Raw genomic sequence first — 15,965 nt, 5'->3', positions numbered from 1 at the left:
TTTTCCAAGGATAATCTACCAGATGTCCGGTGTACCTTTCCATTGTCTGGAGAGATTAACTTTTACCTGTATACTTGACCGAATTACTTATCTAATTATATGACTATAAGATAATGCCAAATGTATCACGTGTAACCTGTAAAGGTCCAATCATATGCACTGTAACCGCCTTGAACCCCCCCAGTTACTCCTACTATAATAAGGATATAAAATAAAACTCTTTTGAGGCGGACCTCAGATCTCCACAGATACAGCCCCTTTGTGATTGAGTCTGTGTTATTTGGCCGATTGACCTAAAATTTGATTGTTGATTGCTTTATACCTGAAAAATTAATTACTCTAACAGTAACTAGTTTGTGCTATCATGGCTGGCTTTATGCCATTTTGCATACATTTTTTTTTTTTATTGTTCAAATTTAAGGCTACTTTCACACTAGCGTTTTTCTTTTCTGGCATAGAGTTCCATCACAGGGGCTCCATACCGGAAAAGAATTCTGAATGGAGAGCAATCCGTACAGGATGCATCAGGATGTCTTCAGTTCAGTCGTTTTGACTGATCAGGCAAAAGATTGCTTTATCTCCGGCAAAAAAACTGAAGACATGCCAGGCACTAATACATTCCTATGGGAAAAAATGCCGGATCCGGCATTCAAAATACCGGAATGCCGGATCCATCCTTCTGGCCTGCGCATGCGCAGACCGGTAAAAATGTGAAAAAAGATACAAGACGGATCCGTCTGTCCACATAACAAGTGGAGAGACCGATCCGTCCTTGCAATGCATTTGTGAGACGGATCCGGATCCGTCTCACAAATGCTTTCAGTCAGCGGCAGATCCGGCGGGCAGTTTTGACGACAGAACTGCCCGCCGGATCACACTGCCGCAAGTGTGAAAAGTAGCCTAAAATGAAAATTCGCTTAGCTTTGAAAATAGTCTGAATGAAAAAAATAAAAAGTTTGCCATTTTTTGGTACACAGTGGATATGCAGATATAGGTGGGTCCATGCTTTCATGTAGTTTGATTCATGTATTACCCAGAATAAAAAATAAGTGCAGCCTCGTGCAGTCTGTGCATATCAAATGAAATCGATGCTAGCTTGCAACCAGTCTAGCTTTAAAGGGGTTATCCAACATCATACAACAGCCCCCCCCCCCATGTGCCAGGCACCTCAGAGGGAATATACTTGCGCCGCTCCTGGTCCCCGCACCGCCGCTTCTCCCTGTACACAGATGAAAACATCCAGTGTCAGGGGGGAGCAGCCAATGATAGGCGGGGACAGGGACAGGCCTTCCTAGCATCGCAGGTGATGCTAGTGAAGCTCGTTCCCGTCCCCGCCTGCCATTGGCTGCTCTGTTTACAGGGAGAAGCAGCAGAGGCAATGCGGGGACCAGGAGCGGTGAGGGGAGCAGGGTAAGTACATTCCCTCTGAGGGGCCCAGCGCGGTGGGAAGGGGGGGGGCTGTTGTATGATGTTGAATAACCCCCCATAGTCTTTAAAGCATACCTAACCTTTCAACAGACTTTGCATTAATCAACAGTACATTGTGTGTGCATGAGGTATAACCCTAATAATATTTCTGGCCATTATATGACTTGTATCTGCCATTTTAGCAGTTTTCCCTGTGTGTAGTGAATGTCTAGTTTGCACATCTCCCAGAGATGGTGGGTGGAGACCAGATTCCATCCACTACACAAAGAAAGTAGAGGAGAATTTGCTTCCCAATCTTCTCTCACTCACTAGCAGCCCCAGGATAATGGAGGACATTACACAGAAGTACTGACCTGTATGGTTGTGAATAAAGTACTTGTGCTGAGGTATAAACCTCCTATTTAGCTGTGCAGTCTCTTTGTCTGTGTGTCTCCATAGCTTTGCATTGCATTGACATGTGTAATATGATCCCTCTGTGAGATAAGACCTTTTTAAAAGTTAAAAGCATTTAATTTGGGGGGGGGTAAACATTTCTCTCTGATAAGGCATTACAAAGTTTCTTGTGGTTGCTTGTACTACTGATTTATGCAAAATTATATATGAAAACCTAGTGACTAATTAAGTTTGCGCTACAGCTTTCTGTCACCCATGGAATAGAAGGCAAATAACCACACCTTGTTATCTTGGCAGTAAAACTGGTAAGTTTGCACTCAACTACTCCTTGCCCCCATTAGACTCCTGGGCTGGGATTACTGAGTTAGTACCATGTATGGTTTTTTTTGGTAGTACTTTGCTTCCTGCACGAACCATATAACTGCATGCAATGAACCATGCATATAAAAATGCAGTAGTTATACAAGAATATTTTCCAAGAAAAAAATAATAATCTGGACCTCATGCTTTCAGGTGCCTTCCATTCCTTTTAAGGCTTTAATGGGCTAAAAATGTCATTATAAATTGATTAGTACTAGAAAAAAAAAAAATATATAGGAAAAAAAAAATAATCTACCACTTCTAGGCTTAAATTATTCATATTTTAGGGGTATACTGGCAGCAACATATGCCACAGGCTCCATCTATCAATCACAATAATCAAACCCTGCTTATTATTGGACACATGAGCGGTTATTTTTGATGGCATGCACTGGATCACAACCTAAAAAAATAATAATAATAATTTATACACAATGCACTGCATCATTTATGTTTTAAATACATAAACTATCCGACGTCTGCTGTACAAATATCTGTACTATTGGTAGGTAACCTGTCAACAGAAAAAAAAAAAAAAACTTGTATACATGCTCTATAACGCAAGGCAAGATGATCTTCACAGATTACATAAAACAGATTAAAAATAAAATAAGTCATTTCTCTGAAAACCAAATATTCTACATGCTACTCTGCTAATACACCCAACTGGATCACAAAATCAGCGTGTGCCTTGACGATTCTACTCCACCAAATCACATAGACCACACATGTAATATAACAATACATAACATTATTGAAACACAATGTAGCTTGCCATTGGATCTTGCCATTTTGAACTGGTCACTTTATCTAATATTTGATGCACTTTACTGGCGGGGGGGTTATTCGGATGATTTTATATATTTGTTTATTGTCATTGTTACATTGTGTTTCAATAAAGTTATGTTTTGTTATATTACATGTGTGGTCTATGTAAGTGGCTTTTAGGTGTCCACACATGAGTGATAGGGTTATGCTCCAGTTGGCGAGATTTTGTGTCTATATGATGCAGAGTACGGTCCAAGGCAGCCGACAGGATGACAGCTCCGAGGTCCCGGAAGATCTGTCCAGTGTACGTCCTTCAATTACACACACGAGAAAAATCAAACATCTTTCAGGTTCAATTTACAGATAAATGGTGACCGGAAAGATCCTAAATACAAGTATCCATCATGCTCATGAGCTTCGCTTATGTACGTGGCCACCTCTCCATTAGGATCATGGAAACTTCTCTTGTAAGATCCCTTCTCTCCTAGCTCTAAGACAAGGCTGTATCTGGGGACAAACTTCATCACTGTGTCTTGACTGAAGATCTACAGAAGAAGAAAAATACTTTAAGAAAGTAATTTAAAAAGGAGGTTGTCCTACTACCATTACAATAACTTATGCCCTATGAACAGGACAGGGGATAAGTGTCTGATCGGCGTGTGTCCGACCGCTCGGGCCCTCACAGGTCACAAGAAAGGACACAGGGCAACAGGTGAATCCCCCGGTGGGCTCCTGAGCAAGCTGGGCCTTAGTCCCAACACAAGTGGCACGCGCATCGCGAGATTTCGGCGCTCCAGCTCTGTGACGTCAGCCAGCAAGGAGGAGATTCGGAGGACGCGGGGCGGTGCTGGGCTCCTTTCCGCTTGACTCCTCTCCGGACACAGGACTCATATCAGGTCATTTGCATACTTATCAAAAAGGTTTTTTAACACAATAAAAGCGCAGAGAGCTGTGGGGACCGGGTATTGCAGATGTGCTAGGGGCCATCTAGCAGCCCATGTCCCCAGCTCTATGCACAAAATCCTGGTGACAGGTTCCCTTTAATGCCACTTGCCCAAGTAGAGATTTTTCTACATACCTTAAAAATTATTTTCTTAATCCATGGTTTGTCCGCTAAGAAATCCATCATGGAAAATCCAGGGTTAAGTCTCACAGCAGACATGGCCACCCAGTATCCCCCTGAACTGCTAAGACGGATGTTGTCAGGAAATCCAGGCAAGTTGTCAGCAAACATGTCTATCCCACCTTTTGTGAGGCCAGACACATAATACCTAGACGGAACAACAAGAATGCACATCAATGAAGTATAGAAAAAAATTATTACAGACTTGATGAATGCCAATTCAATTTGGAGACCAGCAGAAATAGATCCAACAAGATTTTTTGTGGACTTTCATACCCTCGCTGCCCACAGGCTTATGATTCTAGGACCTGGCTTCTTCTGGCCTCACATGAAGGGCACACACACAGGTAAGTTTGCTGATGCTAGCCTGGTGACCCCATTGGTTACAATATACCTGTACAGATTCCGACAGCTAATATTGCAATATATTCTGCACTTAAAGGGGTTGTCTCACTTGAGACACTGGTGGCATATTCTAGCAATACGCCACCAATGTTAGATAGGTGCTGTTCCCAGAAGTCGGACCTACACCTTTCTCTAGAATGGACCCCCAAATGCGCACACGCAGCCACCCTCCATTCATTTCTATGGGACTTCCAAAAATAGCCAGGTGTGCTTGGTCGTCTCTTTTCGGAAATCCAATAGAAGTGAATTGAGAGCATGCCACGCATTCACAGTGTGGTGCTTTCGCCTTGGGGACCTATTCTACAGATAGATGTGGATCCCACCTATTCGACTTATCCACTTTGCTGGTACTGTACAACGCTGCGGATTACTACACGAAAATATTCAGACGACAAATAGGCAGAATTTAAATCACGTGTAGACACAGCCTCAACTTCCCACAAACTTTTGAGTATTGACCAGCTAGCTCTCATTTATTTTGATAAGTAAGAATTAAAAGGGCTGCACCACTAAGACCCCTACTGGTCATCACAAAGGGGGTTCCTAAGTCCCAAGTTCCTTCTCACTGCACATACACAGTAAGGTAAAGTTTAATGGAGAGCTGGTTGTGCCTGTGCCCCGCCGCGCTATACAATGTCTAAAACACTGACAGAATCAGCCATGTACAGAGCTCTGCAGTGGTTGGACAAAAAATAGCTGTTTATGGCTAAAAAAATGCACTGGAGCCAGATGGTATTAAGAAATAAAGTGACATCTGCCAATAGAAATATATATATATTAGTCACAGACCACTCCTGGCAGACAGAGAAAACAGTGGCCGTCATGTAATGTTCTGGTTATCTTCTGCATTGCAGAGAAATGAGTAAAGCTACATAGAGCAGCCAGCAGTGGGGGGTGGACCCTGCTGTGATCACAAACAAAGAATTGGGGGGTTTCTCTAACGTGCCGAGTCATGCTCATTGGTGCACACAGCTCTAAGCAATGAACTTAAAGGGGTTGTCTCACTTCAGCAAGCAGCATTTATTATGTAGAGGAAGTTAATACAAGGCACTTACTAATGTATTGTTATCATCCATATTGCCTCCTTTGCTGGCTGGATTCATTTTCCACATTATGCACTGCTCATAGCCATGGTTATCACCACCCTGCAATCCAGAAGTGGTGGTTGTGCTTGCCCACTATAAGAAAAAGTGCCGGCCTCTCTGGTTGCCGGGACCGTCGGACTGCCCATAGGCTAGTGCTTTTTCCTATAGTATGCAAGCACGGCCACCACTGATGGATTGCAGGGTGGTCGTAACTATGGAAACAGTGTATAATGTGATGGAAAAATGAATCAGGCCAGTAAAGGAAGCAATATGGACAATCCCAATACATTAGTAAGTGACCCCTCTACATAATAAATGCTATTTGCTGAAGTGAGACAACCCCTTTAAAGATAGAAGATGCAGCATGAAAAATTGGCTGCCAGGCTAAGAAATGGCTTTTGTTTAGGTTTAAACAAGGGGGGTTAATTTTCTACTACTCCAATGTAAAAGTGAAAATATCACCATTAGCAACCAGCTGGATTACAACTTTTAATCCCCTATTAGGTTGCTTTGCGCAATCTCCCCTCATATTCTGGAATTAATTTAAGGCTACTTTCACACTAGCGTTCGGGGCTCTCGGGGCTCTGCTTGCAGCGTTCGGGTGTCCGCCTGGCCGTGCGGAGGCAAACGGATCCGTCCCCCATTGACTTTCAATGTAAAGTCTGGACGGATCCGTCTCAACAACTTTCACACTTAGAATTTTTTTTAAACTATAATGCAGACGGATCCGTTCTGAACGGATCCAAACGTCTGCATTATAGGGGCGGATCCGTCTGTGCAGACAGCAGACGGACCCGCTCTGAACGCAAGTGGGAAAGTAGCCTTACAGAAGTGACCAATGCACAATACTTCTATTAAGGCCTCATGTACGGAACCGTATTTTTCATCCATGTGCTGGCTGTATTTTTGAGGATAGCACAGTGACCCATTCATTTCTATGGGGCCATCCACACATCTATATTTCTTGTGGATCTGTGTGGCTGTTCTGCAAATTTTTTAGAGCATGTCCTGTTCTGGTCCATATTTCAGACAAGAAAAAGTTATTTCTGTTGTATGGGAGTGAGATGTAAAGAGGTATTTCCCAAGGAAAGTTAACCATCTCGTGGTAGTGGTTCCCTGTGAATCAAAATCTGACTTTTTAACAAGCCTTGGGACATGACAAGGGAAAATAGACAAGCCAAATATCCATCTTTAGACAGCTGTTTCGGGAGCATGCCCCTTGTCAGTACGGAGTAGGATTCTGGCTGGCTGAGTGCGATGGCTTGGATACAGCTCAGGCAGCGTGCTAGGTCTTCTTAAGGAGACCAGCGGTGTATGGATGAACAGTTATCGGATATTTGGATTGGCTATTTTCCCTCATGTCTCAAGTCTTGTTAAAGTAGGATTTTGACTCATAGGGAGCCATTTCCACAAGGTGGCACTAGCGAGATGGTTCGCTTTCCTACCTCTTCGAATATTATTTTTCCATAGTGCACTGCCAAAAAAAATTGGATTTTTTGTACTCACCGTAAAATCCTTTTCTCGTAGTAGGCATTGGGGGACACAGCACCATGGGTATATGTCCAACTACCACTAGGAGGCACTAGACACAAAAAGTGTTGGCTCCTCCCCGTTGGGCTATACCCTCTCCACAGGCACAAGGCTATTCAGTTTGTACCAAAAGCAGTAGGAGAGAGAAAAAAAAAAAAAAAAAAGCAAGGAACCAACAACTCCCGTACCGGGAAAGATCAAGAGACCAGCCCGGAAAATCGGAAGTAAAAACATAGGGTGGGATCTGTGTCCCCCAATGCCTACTACGAGAAAAGGATTTTACCGTGAGTACAAAAAATCCAATTTTCTCGTGCATGGCATTGGGGGACACAGCACCATGGGACGTCCAAAAGCAGTCCCCGAGGGTGGGAAAAGAACAGCCATGCCACCGGTTGGGCATACAGGTGCGGGAGAACCATGTGACCCAACAGGAGAAAGACATGGAATGGGCAAGAGGTTCCATAACAAGGAAGAAACCTCAAGGAAGAATCAGTGAAGACTGTCAGCACCCCAGGAAAAATGCCTGGAAGAAAATCCCAAATGCAAGAAGGCGGCAAAAGGGAACACCGAACTCAGCCAAGGGCTGGAGAAAAAATTAGGACAGCACCGCGTGTTGGGACTACCTAACGCTCTAAATTGTCTCAGACCCAAAGAGCGAAAAACCTGTGGCCAACCCCTGACAGGCCAGGGGAGAAGAAAACAAGGAAGTACTGGAAGCCAAACGAGTGAGGGAAGCCATAGCAAGGCTCACATGTGAAGGGAGCAGGTCTCCCCTCACCGCAAGGCAGGTGATGAAGTTAAGCGCCCTATTTAAAAGGCGAAAACCCAAGGCTGCTAGAGGAAACCGCCAACCCTTGGAGAAGGAGGGGGTTGTAGGTAAAAGCCAGGAAAAAAGAGTAAGACCTGCGTCCCAAAAACAGGAGACAAGGCTCGAGCCTCTGAAAACAAGATATCACTGTGAAGCGTAAGACCAGAGGAAACTCTGGGCATGTGAAGCATCAGGGAAAAAAGGAACCAGATACAGGCCCAGGAAATCTCAGCAGGACACACTGGACTGAAAGACATGGAAGTAGAAGGAGAGTACTCCAACCGCCTAAGGAGGAAAGGTTCTACAACAGGAGGAGGTCCCTCCCGAAGGAGACCATACGGCGGAATTGCAAACCGTAGCGCTAAACCACTCAATACCAGGTACTTGACGTGGGAGGATGGGAAAAGAGAAACGAATCCCAAGAAGACCACAAGGCTATTGGAACCCATAAAGGGAACAATCAACCCAGGCCCCGACCCCCCAAAAAACTGATTGTCATGCAGAACCTGAGTGGTCAAATGAACGGGGACAGGGACTCCAGAAAGGAGTACCCGGAATGGGCTCACAAGGAACCAGGAGCTGAACCACCAGAAGACAACGCAAGCCAGAACATCCAGGAAAGGAGAAATGAAACAACCATAGGGGAAGGGACATTGGCCATGGACAACTAGCCATTCCAAGAACAGTGACTAGCAAACTGTATACATTTGTCCCAGAAAGGGCAAGTACAGCAGCTCGGGATGTACCACTAAATTGACAGACATCCATATGCATAAGGAATGCAGAAGTCGCCATGAAAAAACCGGGTGAGACTACACAGAAAAGTAGAAACCAGCTGCGACCGGCGTACTGAAAACTCCCAGGGGGGAGAAAGTACCTGACAGGTGCAAACGACGGCAAGGTCCAAGGGGACTGCCCCTCTGACATGTAGTACAACTAAGCAGAGAATATAAGGGAATACCGAAAACACCTGGACCCAGAAGGAACTACGGGACCCTGTCCGATGCCAGAGCAATCAGCTGAAAAAAAACCCGCCAGGCAGGTGTGTGGCGCTCAGTGGTCCTGTCCCTGACCCGTCAGGGAGGACGTCCAGCGACGAAAAATGCCGATGACCCCAGAAGGATTCCATGTGGCGGAGGACATCCAGCGATGACCGAAAACTGCTGCAGCGGCCTATGCTCACCAGCTACGTGCCCCAACAAGGTAGAAGATCCAGTGGAGATCCCTGTACTCCACCAGGAATGGGCCACTCTGTAATAGGAAACCACGCGAGTACTCCTCTATAACATGGGGTAACGCGAAGCGCAGCATACCGTAGTACCTTATAGAGAAGGCAAGAGCAACCCTAGCACAAAGGCCAACGACCACCTGGCCATGGTGTAGGGAGCGTGGTTGTATGTGGACCACCCACCGGATCAGAACAGATCAGCCATATACTGGAGCTACAATAAGTAGCACTAGACCGACAAGGTGGGGGTTGGGCTGGCCCACCTCTGCCAGATATGGTAACCATGCACATGCAGAACCAGGATGGCCTGTTGTAGACAGTGCCCTGAGAAGTACAAGGAGACCATTGAGCACGACAGTAACGGAGTGGAGATGTATGGAAGAACCAAAAGGGTGAAACCAACATCCACAGCACAGATTAGAACCTGGGGGCAGAAAGCACCCAGTAATACAGAAACTGTATGGGCCACAGATTGCACCATAGGGCCCAGCACTTTGAGTAATACAACCACACGCCTAAAATATAGGGAAAGTGGCTGCATGTCTAAGGAGAGTGGAAACATAGCCACAGCATCTGGGAATGCGACAGCATTTGGAGGGTACAGGTACTCAACCTGTAAAGTATAAATATGGCTGCGAGTGCAGAGATACGACCAGAAAGGTGTAATGGGTACAGCATCTGGAGATGGTAGAGGTACTACCTTTAAGATCGGAGCAACGTGGCCGCATGGTGCACCCTAGAACCAGAGAGGTGCAACGGCTACCGCGTTAGCAATGTTACCTATATTCCGCCCGGGAAGGGGAAAATAGGGCCGCACGGTACCACAAAGAACAAGACAGGTGCACACTACAATCAGGTAGGTGAAATGGCAACTAAAGGAGGCCCTCTATTTCGCCTGAAAAAAAGGGAAACAGGGCCGCATAGTACACCATAGAGCCAGACAGGTGTAACGGCTGCAGCATCAGAGACGGTGCAGGAACTCTACCTATGAAGGGAGTAAGATGGCTGTTTGGTGCACACTATGATGAGGTAGGTGCAATGACCACGGCAATTGGAGGAGGCCTCAATATCTTGTCCGGTAAGGGAGAGAAAATGCCACATGGTACACCATAAAGCCAGACAGGAGCAACAGCTACAGCATCAGGAGATGGTGAAGGTACTCCACCTATGAAGGGACCAAGGTGGCAGCTTGGTGCCGACTAGAACCAGACAGAGGCAATTCTACGGCAATTGAAAGTGGCCTCTATATCTCGCCCATAGGGAGAAATGTTGCCGCATGGAACACAATAGAGCCCGCCAGGTGTATTGGCTACAGCATCGAAGATGGTGTAGGTACTCTACCTATGAAAGGGAGCAAAAAAGTCTGGGAACAGACAGGAGCAATTGCTACGGCAATTGAAGGCGGCCTGTATATCCCACCCGGAAGGGAGAAATAGTGCCACATGGAACACTATAGCGCCAGCCAGAGGTATCGGCTACAGCATCAGGAGATGGTGTAGGTACTCTACCTATGAAAGGAGCAAAGTGGCTGGGAACAGACAGGTGCAATTGCCACTGCAATTGAAGGCGGCCTGTGTATCTCGCCCGGAAGGGAGAAATAGTGCCGCATGGAACACCATAGAGCCAGCCAGGAGTAATGGCTTCAGCATCTGGAGTAGGTGTAGGTACTCTACCTATGAAAAGGAGCAAGGCGGATGGAAACAGCCAGATATAATTGCTTTTCCTTACCAACCTACAGGAGGCGCTTGCCTAGAACAGGGACCTCCTGTTATGAGGTAGAGTGGCGAACACCAGCACCAGGATGGGGACCCGGTGGAAACACTCTCAAATGTGTAGAGCATAGCCCCTGGTATAGGGGAACCAGGAAGGCTTGTCAGGTACAGCCAATGGCAGTGGTGCAGGTACCCCCCTGTTAAGGAGAAGGCGTACGTACCAGAGACACCAAGTAGGTGACTCATTATGCTAAACACGGGGACGGCTGCCTTACCTGTGCGGTTGAATACCTGTGCAGTCAGGGGAGCGCCATCCGAAAATCCACTAGAGGGGATATCAACCCTGGGTAGGAGAGGTTCCTCCGTGCACGTTAGTCTTGACCTCCCAGGGGGCTTCTGTATGGAGGAAGACCAGCTGATGCTCTGTTCCGAGGGAATCGGTGCAGAGGTGTCCCCAGAGGCAACGGATGGGGTGACAGGAAAGGATTCGTCACCAGCCTCAGGCCTGTCCTGGGGAGGACCCGAGGATGCCGAGGAGGGGTGGAATCCTGTTGAGACCACCCGAGGTTGTACTGTGAGCTACCCCTTGCCGGAGCCGGTATCTAAGCATGCCTCATCTGCAGGGAGGACCCTGGGAGGGCATAGGTGGCCGCAATTGGATAGGTAGCGGTCCAGCGACTCCGCCAGAGATTGGGAGAGTCGGACAAGGTTCCCATGGCTTTGACAAAGAGGGAGACCATTCAGAAGGGACCTACACAAAAGGATTTGGTCAGGGGACACAATGGGGTCTGGGAAGAGGTACTGCACACAAGCAGGGACAGGCCGACCGCATGGCAGCCTTCGTAGACAGCGGACGCACGTGAAAACACGTGGCGATCCGAGGAGACCCTCATAGAGCAGCCAGCAGAGGCTGTCATATCTGGACCAGGATGCCATGTTCCCCAAAGAGGTGCTGCAGCAGCTATAGAGGCTGCAGGAGAAATGAAGCAATTGAGAGACAAAAACATAGGACAATAACTTAAAGGGGTTCTGCAGTTCTTTTAAACTGGGGATCTATCCACTGGATAGATAACCCACGTTAGACCAGTAAAGGGTGGAGGAGATAGCCCCTCCCGAGGGCCGGGCGGGGTCAGAAAAGCCCGGGAAGCAAGGAGGAGGGGCCGGGAAGATCGCGGCCTAGCAGGCCCAAAAGCCGGGGCCTCGATTTATGAGGCGGCCGGGAATGGAGCGAGGGGGGCGGGGCGAATCGCGGCCGACCGAGGGGCCTCCGGACCCACAAAACTAGGTGAGGAGGGTAGGGGGGGGGGGGGGGGGGGAGCGACGCCTGGGGGTGGGCGGAACAGGGCAAACAGAGCACCTGGGAGCCGGGAACGGGCCATGGAAGATGAGGCCTAGTCCCTGCAAAAGCCGGGGACTAAAGTAGCGGGGAAGGCCCAGGAGAAGACTGTGTGGCCAGGGAGGAGAGAAAAAAACCAACCAAGGGGGAAAGAGAAAGGTGGAGGAAGATAGAAGCTTCCCAGGACCCCCAGCTAAGGTGGATCCCACCCCCCTGGCCACAGGAGGGAACCTAACCCTGGGGCAGGGACACAGGGACAGGGGTACTCACTATACTCACCATCTGATGTCTTCGGGCGCCGCAGGGTCACCCCTTCGGCAGACTCAACACGGGAACCGTGGGAATGCCGGCAAGCCACTGCGGATGCAGTCTGTGGGGACTGGGTGACCGGCGATAGTACAGAAGTACGCGCCCGCAGGGGGGGGCAACTAAAGTGGAACACGATGGAGCCCCAGCCTGCAGCAGGTATAACGGTGGAGATCACCGAGACCTGCAGAAGAGAGAAAAAAAGAATAAAAAATAACATAAAAAATAAACAGCAGGTCCTGCAAAAAAAGCAGGACAGGTCTGCCTCCTACGGACACTAGACAAAAACTGAATAGCCTTGTGCCTGTGGAGAGGGTATAGCCCAACGGGGAGGAGCCAACACTTTTTGTGTCTAGTGCCTCCTAGTGGTAGTTGGACATATACCCATGGTGCTGTGTCCCCCAATGCCATGCACGAGAAAAGTCTCCATACATAGTTGGGTTCTTTAAGCAGACCAAAATACAGACACGGCCGTGTGGATGAGGCCTTAGGAAGTGGAAGACAATGGGTCTTTCTTTGAGGTTCCATGCTTGATGTACAAACAAAGTTTGACGTTTCCTCACAGCAAGTTATTGACGTTCCATAGCTAATACGGTTGAAAAAAGACATAAGTCCATCAAGTTCAACCAAGAGATAGGTAGGGATGCGAATCCCAGAAGGACGCGAGACTCAGATTTCTACACATTTTCTTAAGCATTAATGTCATTTACTTTTAAGAATTCATCTTCTAAACTTTTTTTAAAACTGTCCACTGTTCCAGCTGTGACCACGTCCTGAGGAAGTCTATTCCACAGATTCACAGTTCTTACAGTGAAGAAGTTTTGACGCTTCTGGAGACTGAACTTTTTCCTCTCCAGTCGGAGGCAGTGCCCCCTTGTCTTTTGAGGGCATTTTACATGGAACAGTTTTTCACCGTATTTTTTGTATGGCCCATTTATATATTTGTATAGGTTAATCATGTTCCCCCTTAGACGTCTCTTCTCAAGACTAAATAAGATGTAATTCTTTTAATCTTTCGTCATAGCTAAGACCCTCCATGCCTCTTATCAGTTTGGGTGATGCAGGAGGGAGTGCAGTACACACCGCCAGCACTTACCTCCTCACACGCGCCATTGTAGTTTCAGCAACAAGCACAAAATCTTCAGCAGGAGATAGCTGCACACCATTGGCAAATCGTAATCCTCCCATCAAAACCTTCAGCTCCTTTGTCAATGTGTCATACTCCAGCAAGCTACAAAGGAACATAATTGAAGGATTAGGGTAATCATATGACTGTCAGGTAGATGAATGAACAGGGATTCATCGGTGACAGAAAACACCCTACTTTACAGGTTTCCTTATGGCAAACACAATTGAGCATAATCCCGATATATCTTGTCAAAACTTTTAAATAACTCTTGACATACGGTACAAGTTGTCACAGGTGGGACCTTAGGACTACAGAGGACGGAGCCGCTTACAATCTCTAACTGTCCCTCTCGTCTTCGCAATGCAGCAGCATTGTAATCCTAACAACGCCAGGAATACAATCTTAACAGCGCTGTAGAAGAGGTAACATGGCTCACACCGTACACAGATCCCGAAATTTTCTTGTGCTTTGTGCATGAACTTTGTAATATTTTCAGCCTATGCAAGAGAATCCAGGTCTGTATTTTGTACCTGAAAACGGGTAATACCTGTATTGTGTGAACGCAGTGGTAGATATATTTATATAGGTCAATAGGAGGAACATGGAAGTATCATTTACATGGCTGGGAGATGCATCGCCTATTGTAAGACCCCTATGAACAACGGAGAGTTCTTCTGATGGCACAGTTCTCTCCATGACAGAAAGTTGACCACGTCTTCTGCTGCTCTGCATTGATCATGGTTGGGTAGAGGGGAAGGAAGTATTGTGCAGCTGAACAGTTGTGTCAGTGATCAGGCAGAGTGCTTTATGAGCGCTCTGTTCAATCAGGGGAATTCCCAGAATGACAACTTGTCCACAGGATAGGGGATACCTGTGTGATCAGTGGGGATCTAACTGCTGGGATCTTCAACGGTCACAAGAATGGGTGTCCAGAGTCCATGGTTTGAATGCAATAGCAATTGGGCATACGCACTGCTGCTCCGGTCATACTCTATGGGACTGCTGGACATGACTAAGCACTTTCAAGCCCCCCCAACTGACGATTATAAGATGCAAACACTTTTTAGGGCAGGCGCACACTTCCGTTCAACTGATCCAGCAGGCTATTCCAGCAGAGAACAGCGTGCTGTCGTTCACAGTTTCCAGATGCTGCTAATCACCGCCGGACCCCTTTGACTATAATGGGATCAGACAAGGATCTGACTGCTTTCAATGAAAACTGTTGCATGCAATGGCTTTTGTCCGACTGAAAACCGGAACTTTTACCAAAAAGCAGTCAGATCCCCGCCTGATTCCATTATAGTCAATGGGGTCCAGTGGTGAATGGCAGTATCCAGTGAACTTCATCAGGCTGGGCCTCTGCCACGTCAGGTGTGACCTTACCCATAGAAAGATTTTCTTATGCATCTTAGAAACCCCAAAATATATTTTCTACTGGAAAACCCCCTAAAGGAGTGTATATGCCACATTGTGAGGCTGCTTTAAGTTAGGACACTAGAATGGAGTCCTAAAACCTGGCAAGTTAGGCTTTTCAGCCACACGAGAAGACATTGGTTTGGACGTTGAGCCACAAAACCAGATCTTCAGGGGGGTTGTGTAATTATTTGTAACCACTAGGACTGCTCAGATATAATATAGCTGCTGTAATTCTAAATCTGGCCATTGGAAGACCCTTGAGATAAGAGCAAGAAAACACATTTAATTCACTGGTAAGGTTCTGGATGGTTTCAGGACTCCACATTTGTCTCACAGATCTATTATCATATTCATGCAATACTTGCCGGCCATCATCTGTGCCTTCCATGACTAGAAAAGGGAAATCCCGTCTCTGCCATTTACTGCTGGAATCCGTGAAGTAGATCTTCCTGCCATCACTAGTCACTGCAAGATCATTGACAAAGGACATTTTCTTGCCCTGAACTAGATTCTTGGAAGACACAAGCTGCTCCACCGCACCTACACAAGACATAAGGTTACTATGAGAATGTATTATTTCCCACCACCACCACCACAGGTACCAACGTCCTCCAGCATCACAAACCTGTAGCTGGATTCACTTCAAATATTCCTTGGTAAGCATCCGCAACAAAAAGTGTCCCATTAGGGCCAACCCGGAGTCCAAGGGGTCTTCCACAGTTTGGTTCATTGTCTCGGGTTCCTGTTGTTAAAAAGATACAAGTACAAATAAGCAAAAAGTGAGCACCAAAAAATAAAAATAAAAAACACACACAACACACTGTAAAATAGGGATAGACTCGTCCAGAACACAAAAGTTCAAACTGTTTTGACTGATATCTAAAATAACATTTATTTTTATAATAATTTGATGAATAATAAAAGTTGAGAAGAAGAAT

The 15,965-nt window shown here is 46.7% G+C and overlaps 1 protein-coding gene across 2 annotated transcripts in view; it reads right to left on the bottom strand.

Annotated features, from left to right (window-relative positions):
• Positions 1 to 3,071: 3,071 nt before the first annotated feature.
• The window catches only part of LOC120998810 (adipocyte plasma membrane associated protein), a 36,659-nt gene continuing 23,765 nt past the window's right edge, over positions 3,072 to 15,965 (bottom strand). Inside the window, exons 5-9 of one of the 2 annotated variants that reach the window (XM_040429655.1) lie at positions 15,653 to 15,769; positions 15,393 to 15,567; positions 13,579 to 13,713; positions 4,028 to 4,220; positions 3,072 to 3,494 (exon numbers count right to left, since the gene is read on the bottom strand). In XM_040429655.1, the coding sequence (XP_040285589.1) occupies positions 3,285 to 3,494; positions 4,028 to 4,220; positions 13,579 to 13,713; positions 15,393 to 15,567; positions 15,653 to 15,769 (830 nt within the window). In that variant the 3' untranslated portion in view covers positions 3,072 to 3,284. The remainder of the gene's footprint in view (positions 3,495 to 4,027; positions 4,221 to 13,578; positions 13,714 to 15,392; positions 15,568 to 15,652; positions 15,770 to 15,965) is intronic. The other variant, XM_040429656.1, reaches the window with a different exon arrangement.

This window comes from Bufo bufo, chromosome 4 (genome assembly GCF_905171765.1).
Source record: "Bufo bufo chromosome 4, aBufBuf1.1, whole genome shotgun sequence".
In the NCBI taxonomy this organism is placed as follows: Eukaryota; Metazoa; Chordata; class Amphibia; order Anura; family Bufonidae; genus Bufo; species Bufo bufo.
The sequence above is the reverse complement of the archived record's forward strand: the minus strand, read 5'-3'. Positions and strand labels throughout refer to the sequence as shown.